This window comes from Thalassophryne amazonica, chromosome 7 (genome assembly GCF_902500255.1).
Source record: "Thalassophryne amazonica chromosome 7, fThaAma1.1, whole genome shotgun sequence".
Taxonomy (NCBI): domain Eukaryota; kingdom Metazoa; phylum Chordata; class Actinopteri; order Batrachoidiformes; family Batrachoididae; genus Thalassophryne; species Thalassophryne amazonica.
The window spans coordinates 60,799,172-60,823,995 of record NC_047109.1 but is presented as its reverse complement, the minus strand read 5'-3'; the positions used below and the strand labels follow the sequence as shown (position 1 = coordinate 60,823,995).

The 24,824-nt window shown below is 40.8% G+C and overlaps 1 protein-coding gene across 1 annotated transcript in view; it reads left to right on the top strand.

Moving 5' to 3' along the window:
- Positions 1-2,483: 2,483 nt before the first annotated feature.
- Positions 2,484-24,824, top strand: part of znf385d (zinc finger protein 385D) — a 375,991-nt gene continuing 353,650 nt past the window's right edge. Inside the window, exon 1 of the mRNA XM_034174297.1 lies at positions 2,484-3,236. Within this exon, the coding sequence (XP_034030188.1) occupies positions 3,215-3,236 (22 nt within the window). The 5' untranslated portion in view covers positions 2,484-3,214. The remainder of the gene's footprint in view (positions 3,237-24,824) is intronic.

Here is a 24,824-nt window from a genome sequence, read left to right as displayed (position 1 = left end):
CTGCTCTGAAATTAACAGTAAATACCAGAGCCGGAGTATTAAATAATAGGTACGGTCGGCAACGTCATTTCCACTTAGTTACGGACGCTATTTTGGACTCGCCGCTTGAAAACAAAACTGTACGTGCACTCACAACCATTGTTGATATAGTCATCTTTACTGTTATTTGTAAAGGCCTGCCGATTTGGTCATGCCAAATGGCATATGAGTATGTAGAGAGCCTTGATAGGTGTGCAAAAGTTGCTGCAGTTAAAGTTAAAGTTGCTGCAGTTAAAAAACTCATAGTTGGATCTCGGGATCAAGCTGATGGCCCATTGTGAGGCGAGCTGCCATCTGTCCCACCCCTGCCTCTCGGCGCCCCCTCGATGCTCTTAGCTGAGTGTCCTTTGGAGTCCGAAGCACTTACTTTGAAAAAAATTGTGTTCAAAGCAGACCCTGTTGCCTCAATACCCCAGCTTGGAATAAAGGATTAGGACTCCGGTTCTATTTTGTAGGCTTTCTTTCTCTGAACTGGGGCCATGATTAAGAGGGACGGCCAGGGGCGTTCATATTGTGCTGCTAGAGGTGAAATTCTTGGATTGGCGCAAGACAGATGAAAGCAAAATCATTTCCCAGAAATGTTTTCATTAATCAAGAACAAAAGTCGGAGGTTCGAAGACAATCAGATACCATCGTAGTTCTGACCATAAACAATCAGACACTGATAAAGTTACCCTGAAACATAACGAACTGAACAACTCACATCATCAGGGACTTCTGACCAACTGTGTGACCATTGTGGAGTCGTGCTGAAACTGGAGGTTACCACACACACACACCCGAACATTCCAACCTAAAGCACAGAACTGAGTGATTCACCTCAAAACGGGACTTCAAAATAAAAGCCTGTAATACCAACGTCTTAACATGAAGCATTCACAACATTGGTGATGGATTAAAGAAATAAGGTAAACTATTTATACATTTTTATTGTGTTAATCGTCAGTTTGGTGACAGAATATTAATTTTGTTTGTATATGGAGTGCCTGCAGAGGCCTTCGATATTTACAAAACCTTCGACACCACAGTTACACACTGCAAACTCAGAGCACCACAGACGTAAACAGAGGACTCAGTACCCACAGTCACGAAACAGCAACACTTACCACTGCATTGTAACTTTTTCCTTAAATGCTAGCTCACAAAATTTCCCCCTTGGTGTTGTGGTTTTGGCTCATTAGTAAAGTAGGACACTCATGGGCTATTGTGAACACTTTCATTTTAACCCTAGAAACCATTTGTATTGAACCAAAGATGCACTTGACAAGGGGCTCCACCAATGTGCACACAGCGAATGTGTACTGGATCCACAGTCGCATCCCTGACCAGACAGGGGTGGCCAAACAACATGATAATCAACTCTTTGACTACTACAGTAACATGAATACAGCTTAAGACAGTCTAGCGAGAAGGGTAGAAGTCAAAGAGTTGGGGTCACAGTGTTGCCAAGTGCATTTTTAAAGTAATCATGGTAATCATATCATCATCAATCCTCAGCAAGTAATCATCATAATTCATCAGTTTATGTGTTCCTTTAAAGATAACATATAGTACCTAAGTTCTTAGGTTTCCATTTGATAGCATAATGGTTATACTTTTTATTTTCCTATAGTATGCTAACAGAGTTACTTTAGATAGATACCAGTACACTCACATACTCATAGCTTCTGTTTCTACAATAAAATACCAGATTTATAGCTTAGCCTGCTAACTATATTTAATTTTACTACTAGTCTACATACTAAATTACCTATACTACAATATTCTCCTGTGATGTCTTATCCTTCTTATGTCTTATTATTTATTATATATATATACCTTTTCTTGAGCTGCTTGGGTGGGTAGGGAGAGTTCCTACCCACCCAAAAGCTTTTCAGCCTACCATCCCTGGTTCTCAAGACCAGGCACCTAAGTGGCTCTACTCTACTCTTTTCTACTCTCCTATTTTACTCTTCCTTTTTAGATATTTAGATATAACTTTATATACTAGCATAGTTCCACCTTAGAATTGGAATATAATAGATATTCCAATTCCTATATTCCAATTAATAATAAAAGATATACCTTACTGAATTTTCTTGGCTGTGTGTGACCTGTGTGCTGCCATGGAAGCCTGACAGCCATCGAGCAGTAAGAGCGTCCTGTGGCAAAAGAACATTACCAAACCAGCTCCGTCCACTAATAAACAGAAAACAGGATTCCTTTCCATTCCTTCATGGAATGGTAAGGAATCCTGTTTCGTGCAGGAATCCTGTGCAGGAAGGAACGCTGAAAGAACGAACGCTGAAGTAAATCGCTATTCTTGCAAATCGCCGACTTTAGGGACAGCAAGAGAAGACGAAGAGAAATGCAACATATAAGAAGCAAATCAGAGTGTGTCGCCAGTAAAGGGTGAAAAAAACCCCAACAAGTGTTAATGTGTGGGGAGATAAAAAAAAAAAAAGAGCGAGAGGAAAGAACAAAGAAACCATAAAAGGGAGGAGATAAGAAACAAAAAAAGAGAAGCTGTCTGTGAGAGTGAAATACTGCAGATATATAGAGAGTTAGAAAGTGAGAGCGTTCACAGTAAGAGGGAGCAGTAAGAATAAAAACTAAATTAAAAAAAGGAAAACGAGCAGGCTGAAGATAGCAAGCAGAGAGAGCGGAATTAGATCAAATAAAGGAGGTACGGGACCAATGTAAGGAGAGAGAGAGAGAGAGAGAGAGAGAGAGAGAGAGAGAGAGAGGGGGGGGGGGGGGCTTCCTTGACACATAACAAATATGAGACATCTACAGAGAGAGAACGAGAGCAAGGCATCTGTGGGAAGAAGCTGTTGCTGGAAAATGTAGATAGACACCGAGAGAAAAGAGGCGAAGGGATCCAGAGCACGGAGGGGCCAGCACTGCTCAGGCAAAGGAGGAGGAGGAGGAGGAGGAGGAGAAGGAGAAGGAGAGGGAGGAGGAGGATAGAAGCAAGCCAGGACTGTTTGAGGAGGAGAGAGAGGCAGCTCCGGAGGTCCACAGACAGCAGACTGGCCACTAACGCTGCTGAGGGACTGAACTGTGAGCAGGCACACTGAGACACGCACACACACACACATCCTATAGGAGGGTACGAGACATGTCCAGGCTGTCCATGGACACACACACAGGACGCCAGAGAGGACAGACCGCAGACGTCCGAGCCTGAGGAGCCATGGAGAGCAGCATGTTCTTTGGTCAGTGTTTTGTGTGTGTGTGTGTGTGTGTGTGTGTGTGCGCGCACGCGCGCGTGCATCTGTGCATGTTAACACATGATCTAAATGTTCAGTTAATGTGCTGCAGGGTGATTATTTTTATGTGTTCTGGATACTAAAATTATGAGGAAGAGCTGTTTCCCCTCAAAGGGAAAGAGTTCCAAGTTAAAGGACCTCAGAGAGATGGCTGTGGGGTTTGTGTTCCCTTCTAGCACTTCATCACAGTCAAATGTAGGTTTTATATCTACAGAAAAGTGTGTTTAAAGCTCTCCAGGCTGTTTCTTACAGGAGAACAATGGACCAGAAGGGCGGTTGATTCTGAGAGCAAAAAGTATGAAGTTTGACACTGAGAGCTTCAGTAACAAGTCATTTATTGGATAGACAGGATTTACATTATTATTATTATTATTTTAAAAATGTATTTTTCATTTGCCAAGATATCTGTAATTAGAGTTTGATAACAAAATTCTAAATTAGGATACGTCCAAGTAATAATAATGTGCCATTGTTGTCTAATCCAAGAGATACTGTTCAATTTTGGATGTCTGAGATACAAATCTGAGATATTTCCATTTCAAGTTTGTCCTCAGTTATTCTAGTGTTATGACTTATTATGACTTGTCAAAACGCAGCTGTAGATATCCTCAGTTTAAGTTTGCACTATAAACAACCCCTCTGGAGACACCGATAATGAAATTATGTGTATGTTGAAAGCATTTATGACTCAGCACAATTTCTATCATATAAAATTACTGATTATCACATATCTTGTCATCCTGACTGCTCACATCATCATTAGATATCTGATGTTTACTTGTAAAAAAAATCTTGATATATCTACAGATAATCAGATTTGATTAGCTTGTGATTAGCTTGTTGCTAAATTCATTCATTGCTAAATTCATTATCATACGAAGAGATGACAATTTAGCAAAAATTATTAATTTGTTACCCATGGAACAAAGGTAATTGAGAGTGATGATAAGCACTTTTAAATGTTTTTTCCCCTCCTTGTTTCATTCTTTGTAGCGTAATTGCTAACATACAGCACAACATTTGAAATGTTGCTTTCTGGAACGATTACTAGGGTTACACAGCGAGTCAAATTGCTACTGTAAATCTGTGCCATCATAATAGAGATTAAATTCTTACTAGGAAAAATGTAGTTCGAGATGTGTTAAATTACAGTTCTTTGTTGTCAAATCAAACCGAATTTCATTTTTAACCCAGAGTAGTCATGTTGCAATTTCAACTATTCAACTATTCACCTTTGTATACTGGCATAGTTCTACCTTAGAATTGGAATATAATATATAAGATATACCTTACTGAATTTTCATGTAATTACGGTTTATTAATTGAAACTTTTCTTTTTTTTAGCTGGGTGCCATATAGTCTTTAAAACTTTAACAATACTTGCAGGTAACACACACACAAGCTTTTGATTTCATTGTGGTCAATTTTTACTCACTGTCCATTGACAGGAATAACATAAAATAGGTGTAACAAGTGGAGTTAGATGGTTCCCTGCTTTTAAAGGCCCTTGATATTCTCTGTGGATATCTAAGGCTCCTTCCATTAGTTCTTATTGAAGAGATTGAGGAGGCTTAGGAGGACTTAATGCATGAGTGGCTCCTCGTGGAGTGCTCTTCTCACGGTTGGCTTACAATCACAGTGGAGAAATAATTACACTGGGATCCAGATTTCTGAGGGGGTGATTTGTTCAATGAAAGTCTCTGTTTTCATCCTTCGGGATTAAAGCGATCTGAAGTCACAGACCGTGGCTTGTAAGAACGAGCAGGATTTTCCCTTGTTGTACCATACACAGTGAGCAGGGGGAGTGAAGTGCAAAGGAAAGGGAGCTAGCTCATAAATGAATAAGCTGTCAGGTGCACAGACAGCCAGGTGTGACACTTCAAGAAAGCACAGAGAAAAATAGAGGTGACAGAGGTCTGGCTGGATGGACGACTTCTGAATTCGGCCTCATTTAGCCTAAAATCGTATGAAGTGAAAGAGGATGAGCCGCTGGCTATCAAACGTGCTCAGACGGGGATCACAGCCTGCAGATGGTGATGCATTTGTGTGGGGGTGTTTTTTTTTTTATCTCCGATTTGTTCCTGATGATATACTTTGAGCTGTGTTGTAAGTAAAATGCGAACATCTGATCTCCACTGTGCAAAATGTGAATAAAAAAATAAAAAAGAAGAAGAAGAACAAGCAGAGGAAAGGTCACAGTTACGTGACGTGCATCATATTGGCATTCCTGAATGCAATCCTATCTGTACTGCACGGAGAAGGCGGATGGTATCTCTTAAAAGATTAATAATGCTGTTTGCGTACCAGCCCTGCAGCAGCACTACTGTTTAACCGAAGCGTATTTTCTGTTACACTGATTTATTCTGGTTGAAGTAAAGCCACGAGGCTCTTGACCTGTATAAAAAATGATGATGTAATGAATGAAAAACACAAGTTGTCCAACAGCATCAAAAGCAGACAGTTAAAGAACCGTAACCCAGCGGGGTAATGGGTCCTTAGTGCGAGCTACAATCATACAACCTATTAGTGTTGTTGAGTCGGAGGCCCAGAGGATTTCTAGCGGTTGCGTCTGGCTTTGCAGTTGAAGTTTAGCGGCACATAAACTTCTTTTTGGTGAACCTCAGATTACAGAGTGCATGGGAAGTGATTGTTGGATGTGATTCAGAGACAGCTGTGTTTATTAGCCTTCATGACAGCGCCGATGTAAAGGCGGCAGCATGCAGCTCTGAGCCAAAAGGCACGCTAAGTGAGAATTATATATGCTCTTACATCCACACTTTATCTTGAAAAGATTTACTGTGAAATCAGTGCAAGTGTGTTAAAAAAAGATGAAAGTTTTAAATCTACCCTTTGGACACACTTTGTTCATTTTATTTGCAGCAAAATTGATTTTATCCTCTCCAGCTGAAGGGACTCAGTGATGTGGGCACACATCAAGGGTCACGGAATATAATCGGCAAACTCAATGAAAACATGAAGGTGTTAATCACATCAGCATGTGAGCGATTTTGAGCGGAACTCACATTTATCTCATAATTGGATTTGTGTTTTGTGAAGGTAGGCAAAGTCTCCGGGAGAGATATGCTCTTTTTTTTTATCGTGGAGTCTCGGCCTCTCTGGACAGATCTTATCGCCGGGATCAGAACATGAAGAGAAGCGGAGATAGAGGAGAACGGCACAAGATGATTAATTATTAATGCCAGTCAGCGTCCTCCAGACATCGTTTTTACTCTCTCCCTCTCTCTCTTTTGACACACTGCCGCAGGAGTAAAAGCGCTTCAGCCCAGATAAGTGAATTGCTCAGAAAGGGCAATGCAGAGGACGGTCAGGGTCGAAAGCAGGCCATGATACTGTAGCTGTCCTCTCCCCTGTGGACACAACATGCAGTTAAAATCCTAAAGTTTATGTGCTGAATCATTAAGCTCACAGATACAAACATGTAGGCTTTGTAAAGGTCATTTCCATCCAGCATTTACTGTATATTGTTACTCTTAAAGAACCTCAGAGTCCAAAATGTCTCATAGGATAACTGTCAGCATTCATGGCAAGGCACCACCGTGTCTTCCACACAATGGGTCATGGTTAGCAACCACCCGTGCAGACCACCAGTGATAATTGGGCACCTCCATGGCATTTTTTCCACTTACTGGGATCCTTAGCAGGGAAACACACTACATTGCCAATAATGTCATAAACGTTCACAATACATGCAAATAGTATGGTTGAACTGAGTCTCCCTAACACCCCTACAGGGTACCATTCTACAACCCCTGGCAAAAATTATGGAATCACCGGCCTCGGAGGATGTTCATTCAGTTGTTTAATTTTGTAGAAAAAAAGCAGATCACAGACATGACACAAAACTAAAGTAATTTCAAATGGCTACTTTCTGGCTTTAAGAAACACTATAAGAAATCAGGAAAAAAAATTGTGGCAGTCAGTAACAGTTACTTTTTTAGACCAAGCAGAGGAAAAAAATATGGAATCACTCAATTCTGAGGAAAAAATTATGGAATCATGAAAAACAAAAGAACGCTCCAACACATCACTAGTATTTTGTTGCACCACCTCTGGCTTTTATAACAGCTTGCTGTCTCTGAGGCATGGACTTAATGAGTGACAAACAGTACTCTTCATCAATCTGGCTCCAACTTTCTCTGATTGCTGTTGCCAGATCAGCTTTGCAGGTTGGAGCCTTGTCATGGACCATTTTCTTCAACTTCCACCAAAGATTTTCAATTGGATTAAGATCCGGACTATTTGCAGGTCATAACATTGACCCTATGTGTCTTTTTGCAAGGAATGTTTTCACAGTTTTTGCTCTATGGCAAGATGCATTATCATCTTGAAAAATGATTTCATCGTCCCCAAACATCCTTTCAATTGATGGGATAAGAAAAGTGTCCAAAATATCAATGTAAACTTGTGCAATTATTGATAATGTAATGACAGCCATCTCCCCAGTGCCTTTACCTGACATGCAGCCCCATATCATCAATGACTTTGGAAATTTACATGTTCTCTTCAGGCAGTCATCTTTATAAATCTCATTGGAACGGCACCAAACAAAAGTTCCAGCATCATCACCTTGCCCAATGCAGATTCGAGCTTCATCACTGAATATGACTTTCATCCAGTCATCCACAGTCCACGATTGCTTTTCCTTAGCCCATTGTAACCTTGTTTTTAATCTGTTTAGGTGTTAATGATGGCTTTCATTTAGCTTTTCTGTATGTAAATCCCATTTCCTTTAGGCGGTTTCTTACAGTTCGGTCACAGACGTTGACTCCAGTTTCCTACCATTCATTCCTCATTTGTTTTATTGTGCATTTTCGATTTTGAAACTTATTGCTTTAAGTTTTCTGTCTTGACGCTTTGATGTCTTCCTTGGTCTACCAGTATGTCTGCCTTTAACAACCTTCCCATGTTGTTTGTATTTGGTCCAGAGTTTAGACACAGCTGACTGTGAACAAGCAACATCTTTTGCAACATTGCGTGATGATTTACCCTCTTTTAAGAGTTGATAATCCTCTCCTTTGTTTCAATTGACATCTCTGATTCATGTCAGTCCACTTGGTGCAACAGCTCTGCAAGGTGTGATCACTCCTTTTTAGATGCAGAGTAACGAGCAGATCTGATTTGATGCAGGTGTTAGTTTTGGGGATGAAAATTTACAGGGTGATTCCATAATTTATTCCTCAGAATTGAGTGAGTCCATATTTTTTTCCCTCTGCTTGGTCTAAAAAAGTAACCGTTACTGACTGCCACAATTTTTTTTCCTGATTTCTTATAGTGTTTCTTAAAGCCAGATAGTTGCCATTTGAAATGACTTTAGTTTTGTGTCATGTCTGTGATCTGCTTTTTTTCTACAAAATTAAACAACTGAATGAACATCCTCTGAGGCCGGTGATTCCATAATTTTTGCCAGGGGTTGTATTATGCTCGCCCACAATCCAAAAAAAAAGTGCAAAACGGGATGAAATGGCTTACTTCCTTACAGGCTGGCTTATAAAGTGCAGACCTGGCAAGCCACACGAAAACAAAAGTAAGGAGCTGCGCCGGGGTGGATGCGCTCTCAGTCAGAACTGCAGAAAACACTGTTTTTTGATTAAAATTTTTACCTTGATGGAGCACGATTAAAAACAAGTTTCAGTCTGTACTCACTAGGAATAACCTGTTTAGGGCCCCTTTCCACATAGTTCGAATTTGGTCGAATTGCGCATGAAGTGCACATGAAGCAGGAATCGGATGCAATATGTGTAACATCGTAGCTACCTCTAATGCCTCGTACGCCTGTTGCTACAACTATTGCGCCACACCAGCGGTTTTAAAGGACAGAGTGTGCGCTGTGAGAGCCCATCAAACCCTCTCGCAGCAGGTGTCAGCCAAATTCCAGGTGACACGCACGAATGTCTAACACCGTTTGTTTTGCAATTAGAAAATATGTTGCCATTCACACTATTAATATGACAACAGTCAGCAGACAATCACTGTCAAGCTGGATGTGAAATTTGTCTAAGTGCCCCACATGTGTGGCTTTGCAAACAGACACGGTGACACATTGGTATGTGCACTGAACTGACAGGAGATGTGGCTGCCCACAGGAGTGATATGGAGATATGTGGTTCTGGACGTCCCAGCTGGAGAACATGTACTGTGTTTGGACGGACATGAACTAACAACTGTCCACTGTGACGCACGTGTGTCTGCATGCTGTCATCCCATGGACATACATAAAAACACATATCGCTGTTGCAATGGGCTGCAGCGAGCGCGTGCACACCGTGCACAATGACAGGCTACCCCAGGTGATCCGGACTGTCAGATCATAACACGCAGCGGGCAATCTGAATGTCACGCCACCCACGTGAGCTCTGTTCCACATGACGCGGTGTCTGTTCTGCAGTGCGGCATCCACAAGACATGCGTGTTGGGCAGGACACGTGCACGGGGCCGGCTGGACACGCTGCCAGCAGATGTGGACATGATAAGAGCGCCCTGCTTCTCATTCATGTCATTTCATGACTGTACATCTGTGACTGTCTGATCCTCTTCATATTTGTATTGCCCGCTTGATAAGAGGGATTCAATAAAATGCAGTGTTTTTATATGGTGTGTGGTTTTATTTTTTTAAAAATACGTCCATGTCCTTCATGATATCAGGCATTTTCCTGCACCCTTCAGAGGACAGCGATTGTAGCTCAGTGGTAAAGTTTCTGACTGGCAATCAGAGCTTTTGGAAAGTGCAGGTTCAAATCCTGTGGGTGGCATGTAATTTTTTATTTTTTTTTTTTTGGACCACAAAATCACTAAGGGCTCTTGAGCAGCGTCCTTAATCCCCAGGTTGCTCCTGTTGTGTAGTGAGTGTCTTGCATGGCAGCACCCTGACATCAGTGTGTGTGTCTGTGTCAGTGGGTGAATGGGAGGTATAACTGTAAAGCTGTTTGAGCTTCTGATGTAGATGGAAAAATGCTCTATAAATGGAGTCCAATTACCTATGCAGTCCATTCAGGATTAGATGAGAAGGAACAGTGCTCTGTGCAATAGCCCTATATGTCACCATTCCTTTGACAGAATGTAATTTCAGCTATACCCAAGGACACCTGAGACAATGAGAGTAAGAGTGGACGCTCCAGGAGATTGATGGTGCGGACCTTTGTTCTTCTGCAAAGGTATCAGGATCATCTCTGTTTACATCTCTGTTACCTTCCCAGACATCTCACCCTCTCAAAGGGTGATGTCCCAGAGACACAAATGTCACTGTCTGCCAGGGTCGGACTGGGAACAAATTTTGGCCCTGGCATTTTTCCTCTGGACCAGCCCACTATTGGCCCGACGAATCCACCCCCAAACACGCATACCCACCAGTCCATACCGAACCCCCAATGAACAAATACTATACACCTAAACACCATGAACACACACCTAAACACACACTTTCACTGTCATTTCACCTTGATCATAGTACAAAACGCGGACCCGGCGCCACGAGGGGGGCAATTACATATTTTGACGAATTACAAGTTTAAATGACTATATATATATATATATATATATATATATATATATATATATATATATATATATATATATATATATATATATATATATATATAAAACATCATGAGGTTTATGTCACAGAAATCCTACTTTACAATCACACTGCAGTCATTGTTAAATTATTTCCTTTTGCATTTATAATAAACATTTGTATTTATTTAGTGTTTGTTTTTCTGGTTGAAATAAGATATAAATAATCTACCAGACTTCAAAAAATATACAAGTTTCCATGTTATTTTATTTGTCTAAAAGTTTTAATACAGATGAAAGGTTTCTAAAGAACCATTTATTGATTTATTTACCTGTTTTAATTATAAGTGTTCTAAACTTTTTTTTTTTAACAGTAATCAGAAATTTTGAGGTAACAACAAAAAAACATTTCCAATGATTTTTCTTCAGAAAACTGCTCTCTAAATGAGCAGTCCTGTCACACGTTAATGTTTTGTACAGCACACAAGCGGAAAAACGTTTTTGTGTCTCCAAAGTGTGTGTGTGAGTGAGAGAGAGAGAGAGAGAGAGAGAGAAGAGAGGTAATGTGTAACCACTGCTATGATTCACACAGCAGCAAATTAAGGAGCTGAAGTCCGTAGCTGTTGCATTTAAAGATTAACAAAAGTAAAGCACAGTTAACTAAGATAAAAGAAACGATTCCAACCTTGTATCAGTAGAAGAGTGGAGAGAAGTCCAGGCGCCGAGGACTCAATCCATTCACAGGGGTGGGAGCGGCCGCCTGCTCTTCCTGCAATCTGATTCGCCACCCTGTACGCTTCTCCATTGTCACTGGCTGTTGGTCATGTCAATCATTGTGCTCGATTGTAAGTCTCCATTGTGTGATCAAATGGAAACAAAACTGAAACCTAGAATAAGACTGCGCCGTGTATGAAACACTACAGAACTTTTATTTTGACACAAATTCAGGAAGTGGCTCTGTAGCTGCGCCGATTAAATGCTGTAGCTTCACCGATCACAGACTTTCCTCGTGTTGACAGCAGCGCGCGGTTTGAGAACACTGTATATTTCCATAATCTGTATAAATATGGGATGGCCGGCCCACGCATGTCTAAACGTGCAGCGGCCCACCGGGCAAATGCCCAAAATCACAGATTACCAGTCCAAGCCTGCTGTCTGCATTAGTGAATCGATCAACAAGTTTGACACTTGCACCAGATATAGACACATCAGCTGTTGGCTGTGTCCAAGAACTCATTCAAAGCCTGTATCTTAGTCTTCAAAGAAGATTGCAAACACCGACACTCTGAGTCCTCACTCAACTTTCCACATGCTGCAATCAGGACATCATTGATTCCACCAAGATAACAGCTTCATCTGCAAACTTAATGTTATTGAATCTCTTCTCACTACCAATGGCACCAAAGTAGCTGGACTCTATCCTAACCCAACACCCACTCCATTGCAAGCTCTCAATACAGCAGGAGTCAGAATACACTCCTGATTAATGCTTAGCCCAGCAGTCACTGGGTGAGAGGTGGCGTATACCTTGGACAACTGGCAGGCTTTCACAGGGCAATACAAGTGGGAGGAAGGTGGAGCACCCGGAGGGAACCCATGAAAACACGGGAGGACATACAAACTCTACACAGAAAAGACCAGATGGGAAGCGATCCCAGGATCTTCTGCTGTGACGCAGCAGTGCTAAGTACACATGAAGATAACATACAGAAAGAGTTTTTTTTTTAATGTAATGAAAAGCAAGGAAGAGGCAAGAGGATGGCAACTCTGGATCACTGGACTGAATACCAATTTGACAGATACCACCATTTGAAATGATCACCGATTCATGTTCATGTATGATTCTTCTGTATGATTCTTTTCATGTGCCGCCTCCAATGAAGAAGAAGAAGAAGATGAAGAAGAAGACAAACCCCTTTGAATACAATGAAATAATCACATTCTTCACCATACATGGCCAAAAATGTGCAAGATGCGAAAATTTTCTCTAGCATATACAAGTAGCATACTGGGCTTCTAGTAACTTAGAACTAAAGATGCCAATTGTACTGGAATTTTGTGATGAAACCAAGGTTTTTATTATCTATTTCTTCACTGTTTTAAGTGGTTTTATACCAGGGATCTCCAGCCTTGTCTCTAGAGAGCACTTTCCCTGCATGTGTTCCATGTCTACCTTCTCTAGTCACAGCAAATTTTTAAAAAGCTGGTGTGTTGCAGCTTTTGATTGGCTGAGTACACCTAACTGAGCTAATTATGTGTGAGCGGAGTGGAGAGTGTTAGAAAACATAGAGAACTGGAGACAGCCCGCTTATATAGCAAACTCTGTGTGCATAAGCAAGTTTCAAACATGTTAAACATATCTGACAAACTGAGCATGATGATTTGCCTACGTCTCAGCTCTGGTTTAAAAAAATAACAAAATTTCAATGCAGCAATATGAAGTACACATATTTTACATTTTAAAATGTTGGAGTATATGTGGCAGGGTGTGATGCTGGCCCCGTTTGGAAGATGAGGATCACAGCAGAGCTGTCTTGTGAGCAAAAGAGCATGCTTTTAATTAAGCACGGAATGCTCCTGCCAGCAGATGAGCTGATGTTAGATGAGCCAGATTTGCTCCAGAGATGACAATTCACCAAGCTGGACACCAAAGACAGCAATCATCAGATAGTTGGCAGTCCAAGGTGCACTCAAGGTGACTGAAGATAGAAAGGTTTGACTTGGCACAGCAATCCAGAGTGGGTGGAAAGAAAATTCCACAAGGAAAAAAGGGGACAGATGGCTCTAGTCTGGAAGACTTGCAGAACCCAGAAGGGAGAGAAATAAGCAGTGCAACAAAAGACTTACAATTATGATGGCATGTGTCTGCTTGAGTTTAACCATGTCCTCTCCTGGGCATGAAGTAGGTCATGAAGTTCACTGGAAAAGTGTCACCCGATGCTTTTAGTTTGCGAGCCCACGTTGCCCAAAATTTAAAGCAACTGTTGTTTTTTTATGTTAAAATCGTGGCTTCAAAATCATTTTGCTGGTGCATCAACTTATAGGAAGAACAGCATTTCTGTCATTGCCACATCCCTCCAAAAGGCCTGGTATTGCAGTTTACGAGGTCTGTTAGAAAAGTATTGGACCTTTTAATTTTTTTCAAAAACCTGATGGATTTGAATCACGTGTGCTTGCATGAGCAAACCTTGAACCTTCGTGCGCATGCGTGATTTTGCCATGAAAAGAGCTGCAGCGAAATTCATCGGCACGAAGCTGATGGTGCAGCAACAGAGCCTCCGTGATGAAGTCTCACAGGACATGTTGTAACATGCCCTGACATGTCCAGCTTGTCCACAATTTCTCGGATAGTCACACGACTGAAAAGCCACCAAAAGCCGTCTGAATCTTCCAAATGGTTGATGAGCTGGGCGTGTTACAACATGTCCTGTGAGACTTCATCACGGAGGCGCTGTTGCTGCACCATTAGCTTCGTGCCGATGAATTTCGCCGCCACTCTTTTCATGGCAAAATCTTCTGTCACAGTGGAATGTGCCGAAAAAGTGCTGATGTCCACCTCTTCCGCAATTTCTCGGATAATCACACGACGGTCCCGCATCACCACAGCGTTCACTTTGGAAATGACCCAGTCGTTTCAGCGTGTTGATGCCAATTGGAGCGTGGCGCGCCCTCCACCGTTATGCGGCCGTCTTTAAACCAGTTGTACCGCTCCTTAATCTGTGTGATGTCCAGAGGATCGTCACCGAAAGCCATCTGAATAATCCAAATGTTTCCACCTGGCTGTCGCCCAGTTTGTGGCAAAATCTGATGCAGTCGCGCTGCTCCAGTCATTCCGCCATTTCCTTGCAAAGAAAAAATGACGAGAGACTACACCCATCCTCACACAAAGGCTGCTTACAAGCAAATGACGCAACCGACATGCGTGAAAAAAATCACGTATGCGCACGAAGGTTCAAGGTTGGCTCATGCAAGCACACGTGATTCAAATCCATCAGGTTTTTGAAAAAAATAAAAAGGTCCGATACTTTTCTAACAGACCTCGTATAACTCTGGTGTGACGTGGTGAAAAACGTCTTGCAACAACTGTAAATTCTAATTACCAGGCAAAAGATTTTATATAGCTGGCATTCACCCACCAGCTAGCTGTAAGAAGAAGCTAGCTCAGTGTATGATCAGAAGCTAGGTAAGCCCATTTTGATAGTTTAGCCTGTAAGTAATTTGAGGTCATGTTAGCAAATTTGCTACACATCATGCGCAGATATTGAACTGTCTAATGCATATTATAGACAATGTGCTTGTAACATTGTCTTTTATATAATGGCTGAGTTGTCATTTGACTGGTGGCTTGTATGTCACATGACATGGATTATTCATACCATTTGCCATTGTGTTTCATTGACAGTGCAATAGTTTTTTTTAGCGTGCAATTTTGATGCTGTATGAAATGTGCTATTGCATGTCCCGACCACCGCACGTGCTCACACCCGGGGGGGGGGGGGCGGTGTTTAGCTAAAAATAGCAGAGTTTGTTTTGCTGGCAGACGATGATTTGAATGAGCTAATTGACGATGCTAATTCTTCTAATGCACAAAAAAAAATAAAATAAATAAATAAATAAATAAATAATCCACTACACTGTAAGCCTTCTGGAGGCATAAAGAGTTATTACGATGAAAAGTTGGACTAATTTCTGATGTGATTTTTTGTTGGACTGAGCAACTACACAAAGTCTTTTTTTTTCTTCTTCTTTTTTTTTTTGGAAGTTCACAAAGTCATTGAACGGCATCACGGACTGCATCTAACTGTTTTTCCAAGTTCACTGAGAACAATTTTGGACTCCAATTTAAAGTTCATGTTGGACTGTTGACATCAAACCACCAGTGGAACAACAAATGTAAGTCCCTTTCTGTTATTTATAAATTAATAAAATATCAAATAACAAAGATTTATTTTAGCTGTTACATATAAAACAACTAATGAATTCGGCGACGCCTCATTGAATGGTACGTTCCATCTTTCACGTCACGAAATATTCGTACCATTGAACTCAAAAACATTCATTATTTGTATACCATTACCCTCTCCAAATTAAAATGGTTAGCAAACAAAATAGTGTTACAGTATATGGGCTGAAAATGCAAGTGGTATTTTAGCTAGAGTACAACATTATCATTCTTTTTGTCATCAAAACCTGTATTGAATCTTATTAAAAACGTAGTATCATGATCAAATGAATAATCACTCCTGCATGGAAGAAATTCTCTTAAAGAAGAATCAGAAATGACCGTTATCATCAAGGATTACAATTTATGCTTACAAATAATATTACTTTAAAGATAAAATATTTGCCACACATTCCTTTCTCCATAATTTATGGGGACGGTGATGTAATTATGCTTTGGGATATGTATCGAATTGTGCAGCTCATCTCTCATTGCACTCCTACAACAAATATAAACATGGTGTCATATCTGTGTGAAATCCTGCATGATTGTGCTGCCTCGTTAATTGACATGCTTCTTTGGTTCCTGGTGTTGCTGACTCCGTTTACATCAGTTTGTCAACAAATGAACGTCTATTGTTGTCCATGGGGAAGCTCAAACTGTGGATGTATTTATGACAGTAGTGAAAAGAAAAATTAGACTTGGCACCTGTAGGGGGACCCAGAGAGCAATTTTGTGTTATGTTGCTTTGTCTGTTCCTATGCTGCTGTTTCAGGGTTTTGACGTTAAAGCTACAGTGTGTAGGATATAGGGGGGGTATAGAATATGGATGGATGGATAGCCATCTGTTCATTAGTGCAGCAGTGATTCAGTCTTCTTCTTTTTTCAGCTGCTGTCGTTAGGGGTCACCACAGCTGATCAATAGTTTCCATCTCACCCTGTCCTCTGTATCTTCCTCTGTCACACCAACGTCCTGCATGTCCTCCCTCAGCACATCCATAAACCTCCTCTTTGGCCTCCCTCTTCTCCTCCTGCCTGGTGGCTCCATTCTCAGCATCCTTCTCCCTATGGTCCCTTCTCTGCACATGTCCAAACCATCTCAATCTCGCCTCTCTGACTTTGTCTCCAAACCGTCCCACCTGAGCTGTCCCTCTAATATGTTCCTTCCTAATCTTGTCCATTCTTGTCACTCCCAAAGAGAATCTCAACACCTCCAGCTCTGCCTCCTGTCTTTTTGTTAGTGGCACTGTCTCTAAGCTGTACAACATAGCTGGTCTCACTACTGTCTTGTAAACTTCCCCTTCACTCTTGCTGATATTTTTCAGTCACAAATCACTCCTGCCACCTTTATCCACCCACTCCACCCTGCCTGCAGTCTGTTCTTCACCTCTCTGCCACAGTTGACCCCAAGCATTTAAACTCATCTACTTTCACCACTTCTACTCCTTGTAACTGCAGTATTCCACTGGGCTCCCTCTCATTCATATACATTTACTCAGTCTTGCTCCTACTGACTTTCATTCCCTTGCTCTCCAGAGCAAATCTCCACTTCTCCAGGTTAGATTCAACTTGCTCTCTACTCTCACTGCAGATCACAATATCATCTGCAAACATCATAGTCCATGGAGACTGCTGTCTGATCTCATCCGTCAACCTGTCCATCACCAATGCGAAAAAGAAAAGATTCAGAGCTAATCCTTGGTGTAATCCCACCTGCACCTTGAATGAGTTTGTCATTCCAACTGCGCATCTCCCTGCTGTCACACCATCCTTGTACATGTCCTGCACTACCATCACATACTTTTCTGCCACTCCAGACTTCCTCATACAATACCACAACTCTTCTCTTGACACCCTGTCATAAGCTTTCTCTAAATCCACAAACACACAATGTAACTCCTTCTGGTCGCAATACTTCTCCATCAATATTCTCAGAGCAAACAATGTATCATAGTGCTCTTTCGTGGCATGAAACCATATTGCTGCCCACAGATGTTCACCAGTTTTCTAAGCCTAGCTTCTACTACTCTTTCCCATAACTTCATGCTGTGGTTGATCAACTTTATACCTCTGTAGTTACTGCAGCTCTGCACATCACCCTTGTTCTTAAAAATATGAACCGGCACACTCCATCTCCACTTCTCAGGCATCCTCTCACTTTCCAAGATTTTATTAAATAATCTGGTTATAAACTCCACTGCCGTCTCTCCTAGGCATTTCCATGCTTTCGCTGGAATGTCACATGGACCAACTGCCTTTCCACTCTTCATCCTCTTCATAGCTGCCTTTACTTTATACTTACTAATCTCTTGCACTTCCTGATTTACTCTCTCCACATCACCCAGCTTTTTTCCTTTTCTTTCTCTCAATTTCTTCATTCATCAGCTCCTCAAAATATTCCCTCCACCTTCTCAACACACTGTCCGCACTTGTCAGCACATTACCACCTGCATCTTTTACCACCCTAACTTCCTGCACATCCTTTCCAGCACTGTCCCTTTGTCTGGACAATCGGTGCAAGTCCTTTTCTCCTTCCTTACTGTTCAACCTCTTGTAAGTAAGTCCCTTCGGCTGCTCCCTTGTTTTCACTCGGGGTCGCCACAGCAGATCATGTTGAATTGGCGCATTTTTTTTTTTGTGCCGGATGCCCTTCCTGACACAACTCCCTCACTACATCTGCAGTACTTTCCCAGTTGTCCAAAATTGCTTCCCCTCCATCCAGTGCCTCTCTCACCTGCTCACTGAATTTGACACAACAGTCTTTCTCCTTCAGCTTCCACCATCTGATCCTTTGTTGAGCTCTACCTGTCTTCTACTTCTTCTTTACCTCTAATGTCATCCTACACACCACCATCCTATGCTGTCTCGCTATACTCTCCCCTGCCACCATCTTACAGTCTCCAATTTCTTTTAGCTTGCATCTCCAGGATGAATCAGAGTGTGTTCTTAAGCTTAAGAATGAATCCTTCAGCTTGCTTAAAGAAGATCATAATCATTGCTAAGGGACTTTAGGTGCAGCAGATCCCACTTCTGGAAACGTGGGTGTCTCAACAACCCCTGAGAGATGACAAAAATATAATAACAGAATAAATTAATAAACATATTAAACATTTAGATTTGTTTCTCTGTTGTTATTTACATCATTATTGTCATATTCAGCAAACAGCATTTAGAGTATTCTATAAAATGGTATAAACAGGGGTTAAAGTGGGCCAGAATGGTCTGGAACTGTGTGCTGGAACCTCAGACAAAAATGAATAATTTGATTCAAAGTAACAACAGTGCAATGCGTGGCTAATAGCTAAGCTCATTTTTCGTGTGCTGCCTGCAGGTAAATTGGCCTGCTTGCTGTCCCTCAGGCTAGCTCTAATTCAGCGACATGAGGGTGATTCTTTAACTACGGGCACTATTGGCCTTGTAAATGTAATTTCCACCACACCATTGCCTTACAATATAAAGCGCCTTGGGGCAACTGTTTGTTGTGATTTGGCACTATATACATGTGCTCTGATGTCACTGTTTATCTCCATAGAAACTACCCAAACAATCTTTCATACAAACTGTTTAAAGGGACATTACAGTGTTGTGGTGGAAATTACGGCAATAGTGTGGGACAACTACATTTTGTTTAAAAAAATCACAACAGTTGTATGACATTGAATACCCCAATTATGTTTTGATTATTTTACTGATATTTTATTCAGAGATACTTTAAAACATTAGAAAAAACGTTTCTTTACCATTCATTTTTATCATTGAAGATTAAAAGTCTGAGTGTGGGACAAGCACAAAACGGCAATATTTGCATATAATGATGCTGAAAAAAGGTGAAAAAGTCATCATATACTACTAGAACAAATTTCTTAAAACACTTTCATTGTAAAGATAACTATAAAAGTGTGAAATTTCCCCTTTTTTCTGTTTTTCATACAATATGATCAAAGGACATAATAAGTGCCCATAGTCTAAGAATCACCCATGAATGTGTTCAGCAAATCAGATCATAATATCATGCTCTGACCCCACCTTCAGAAACATGCAGTTGTTCTCACGGTCGTGTCCCCTTGCTGTGCTTCTTTTGAGTGCATCTGTGTTCCATGTTGGTCCACAAGAAACTCAGTGTTCAAAGCCCTGTGCACACAGAGACAAGTTCAGATGTGTGCCATATTGGCATTTCGTTCCACATGGAGCCAGCGTTCTCACAGTCTGAAAATGCTACTTTAAAAAAAATGACTCCAAGTGGAGAAATGATTTAAACACCTGATTTGCATTTTCATGTGGACAGCCTGTACAGAACTTTTTTCTGAAACCTTGTCATAGCCCTGCGTCTCTAAGCACAGATGCTCATAATTAATGACGATGTTGTTGTTGCTGTTAACAGTGGAACTTTTTTTTGGTGGATCTTTAAGTGGATCTTTTGTTTCTAGCATATGCTGAAGAGACGAGGGATGGCTGTTGTGAACGCTGATCGTGAATAAATGGAGCACTGTGACACGAATAAGATAATTACAGAAAAGAATAAAAAGAATGAATTCTTCATATCTACATGGCAGTCGTTATGTTGCACCACTAAGTTATTACAGTAGCTGAAAAGGGACATATTTCATCTTTTTGGGGTTTGCATTGTGGCTGCAAGACTGAAGCACAAAGAAGCAGAATCATTCATTGCTCCCCTGTATAGACTGTCTGCTGGTTGCTAGTTAATGCCTCCAGGTTTTTGTGATTCTGCGGTCACAGAAATTAATGCAAAATCAATGATTTACTGTATTTTTTGCGAACACTGCTTATTTTCTTTTTTTTACCACATAAGTTGTGGCTAAAATGACGAAGACACAGACAAAACACCCCTCATTCATGGCCACTGTCACACACCATGCAAAGGACTGAGCAAAACAGTAACCTGTGTTTCATTTGTGCTCACCAAGAGAAGTCCTGTTAATATTAATATTAATTCCTTGTTAATATTAACAAGGAATTAAACTTCAGCACGTGATGGAGTGTTTGCAGAAAATAAAAGAAACAGCACAATTAAGAAACTATTTCTGTGAATGTAATATTATAGTTCACCAAGCCCAACTGTGTCATGAACCCAACCCAATCTTTCAACATTTTGTGATGACATCGCGAAAAGTACATTAATCTATTGGTTTGTAATACTGTTACGAAAAGTGCCACTCTGGAAGCGTATTGAATTCACTGGATTAAAAAAAAAAAAAATTGACCACTGACATTGTAATTACGAGAACAGATCTCATCATTACGAGATAAAAATCTCAAAAAATACAAGAAAAGATCTCATAATTACGAGATCTCGTAATTATGAGATAAGATCAGGTGTCTAAATTGTTTTATATATATAGCTTCCGTACTTCCAGTCCCTCAGTAAAGAAGCGGGCTAAGGTTAGCCTGTGATAACACACTGTACTCAAACACAAAGTGTGGATTTTGTTCTGGTTGTGATCAAATCATCTTATGACCTACAAGAGTTATATGATTAATATGGTAAGAAAAATGAATTAAATACATTATACACAACACAAATGGATGTTATTGTTTCCTACATTTCTCAAATATTTTCTTTTTGCTGTGAAATTTGTATATTGAGCTTCACTGAGGGCTGCAGAGAGAGCAGATGTTTTTACAGTTTTCTTTACAGCCTAAAATACAAATCACTGGTAAACTTTTAATGGACAAACTTCACAACCACAAACTTGAATTTAGTCATCAGCTGCTGCCAGAGCCTGTAGCTCTGAGTGAGAAATCTTCATTTAGCTTGATCACTATCTAAACAAATCAGCACAGCGGGACTGTTTAGGAGGAGCCCCGCTGATATATATAATCAGGCTTCTAATTCCAGCAGTCTTCCTTTGTCTTGGCTTTTTTCCATTAGCTTGCATCTTAATCATTTCAGGTGTTTTTCATGATTTGTTCTGGAATCGAGACAAATACAGAATACTAATTCAAGCTGGCTGAAAACACAACTCTGTTTCCCATGTAATTTAGAGTTTTTCCATTTTATGTTTTATGCCGCCTGTCTCATTTCCAAGATATTCAGGCACTTTGTTATCCAATATTAATGAGTATGACGTGTCAAACGTGTTGGTGAGAAACAATTTTAGAAAATAGCAGTCAGGCTACATGCAGAGTAAACAACTATGTGGCTAAAGAGTCTCAATGGCCCCAGAACTTGGCACTCTGGAAGTGGAGTCAAATTTTAGTTTTAGCCCAACTCAAGTCAAATATTGACATTCCTAAATATGCACATACTGATTCTATCCCTCTTGCACCCTGTGCCCTGGTTTGCACTAAGATTTTACACTGCATAACTAGTAATATGGAGTTAGACACATCCCTAATTAATCTGTGGGGTGTATTTTAGACTGTGTGCCAGAGGTCATCAAAGTAGGACTCTGAGACTTGAAAGATGTCTTTCAACATTCACTCAGATATTTTCAAAATGGGACCCTTTTAAAACTCAGGTCAGGCTTGGGAGCATGCGCTGGTGTCATTTGTCATTGCATCCACCATACCACGGAATTGCGGGTGATGGACGGCAACCACCCAGACAAATATCCAGTCCATATCCGCCTCTCAAAAGTAACCATGTATCAACTTGAGTCACATGAACCATGAGCTTTCCCTTAGCCTTTCACTTTGGGTCCACAACACTGAGGCACCTGTGTGCTGGATCATGCATGCCCCATGGTCAAAATCTCATAGCTGAGATTTGCTTAAGATGCAAGTGTTACTCCTCATCGTAGTCTCCCTGAGTAAATGTTTGACTGACACCAAATCATTCAAGCAACATAAAAGCATTGTCCAAGACACCTAGTACCAAAGAGTACCATTGAGCTGTCGCATTAAGTGACTGGTTAGTGTCCAAGTCTCAGAACTATGCAATTAGGCATGAAGCACAAAGATCCGAAAGACTTGGACCTTGGACGTACAGTGACCTCATGAATCTATAAGCTCTTCCTAGGCATCTCGCGATCTCAAAGGTTGTGGACCCAGAGACAGGAACGTCACTGGCAAAACAAGCGAGTGCCTTTAGACATTCAATACCTTCACCACATACTCATACACTTTTGATGGCCAGGAAATCATTGAAATCCTGACTACTAGGCTTGACCTAAGCCAATCACAAAACCAGACTGTTATGTGTCGGACGCAGCCCTGGAGAACCGACCAGCGTTTGAAGGACCCAGTATAAAATAAGCAGAGCATGGTACAAAGGATAACAGAGTTTAATGAACATAACAGTGCTGTGAAAAAATATACAAGTGCGCGGTCTGGCGTGCTGGTTTTTGCGGTGCGCTCCCAGCAGCGGCAACGGTCCGGAGCCAGAACCAATTCGGACCCAAGGACCCCGCCGACACCCCCCAGGTGGCCGCGACAAACCGCGTCTGTGAAAGAAGGAATCATTAGTCTGCACCACAGACTAAAACAGTTAAATGTGGTCTATTAAACATTAGGTCTCTCTCTTCTAAGTCCCTGTTGGTAAATGATATAATAATTGATCAACATATTGATTTATTCTGCCTTACAGAAACCTGGTTACAGCAGGATGAATATGTTAGTTTAAATGAGTCAACACCCCCGAGTCACACTAACTGTCAGAATGCTCGTAGCACGGGCCGGGGCGGAGGATTAGCAGCAATCTTCCATTCCAGCTTATTAATTAATCAAAAACCCAGACAGAGCTTTAATTCATTTGAAAGCTTGACTCTTAGTCTTGTCCATCCAAATTGGAAGTCCCAAAAACCAGTTTTATTTGTTATTATCTATCGTCCACCTGGTCGTTACTGTGAGTTTCTCTGTGAATTTTCAGACCTTTTGTCTGACTTAGTGCTTAGCTCAGATAAGATAATTATAGTGGGCGATTTTAACATCCACACAGATGCTGAGAATGACAGCCTCAACACTGCATTTAATCTATTATTAGACTCTATTGGCTTTGCTCAAAAAGTAAATGAGTCCACCCACCACTTTAATCATATCTTAGATCTTGTTCTGACTTATGGTATGGAAATAGAAGACTTAACAGTATTCCCTGAAAACTCCCTTCTGTCTGATCATTTCTTAATAATATTTACATTTACTCTGATGGACTACCCAGCAGTGGGGAATAAGTTTCATTACACTAGAAGTCTTTCAGAAAGCGCTGTAACTAGGTTTAAGGATATGATTCCTTCTTTATGTTCTCTAATGCCATATACCAACACAGTGCAGAGTAGCTACCTAAACTCTGTAAGTGAGATAGAGTATCTCGTCAATAGTTTTACATCCTCATTGAAGACAACTTTGGATGCTGTAGCTCCTCTAAAAAAGAGAGCTTTAAATCAGAAGTGCCTGACTCCGTGGTATAACTCACAAACTCGTAGCTTAAAGCAGATAACCCGTAAGTTGGAGAGGAAATGGCGTCTCACTAATTTAGAAGATCTTCACTTAGCCTGGAAAAAGTCTGTTGCTCTATAAAAAAGCCCTCCGTAAAGCTAGGACATCTTTCTACTCATCACTAATTGAAGAAAATAAGAACAACCCCAGGTTTCTTTTCAGCACTGTAGCCAGGCTGACAAAGAGTCAGAGCTCTATTGAGCTGAGTATTCCATTAACTTTAACTAGTAATGACTTCATGACTTTCTTTGCTAACAAAATTTTAACTATTAGAGAAAAAATTACTTCATAACCATCCCAAAGACGTATCGTTATCTTTGGCTGCTTTCAGTGATGCCGGTATTTGGTTAGACTCTTTCTCTCCGATTGTTCTGTCTGAGTTATTTTCATTAGTTACTTCATCCAAACCATCAACATGTTTATTAGACCCCATTCCTACCAGGCTGCTCAAGGAAGCCCTACCATTATTTAATGCTTCGATCTTAAATATGATCAATCTATCTTTGTTAGTTGGCTATGTACCACAGGCTTTTAAGGTGGCAGTAATTAAACCATTACTTAAAAAGCCATCACTTGACCCAGCTATCTTAGCTAATTATAGGCCAATCTCCAACCTTCCTTTTCTCTCAAAAATTCTTGAAAGGGTAGTTGTAAAACAGCTAACTGAT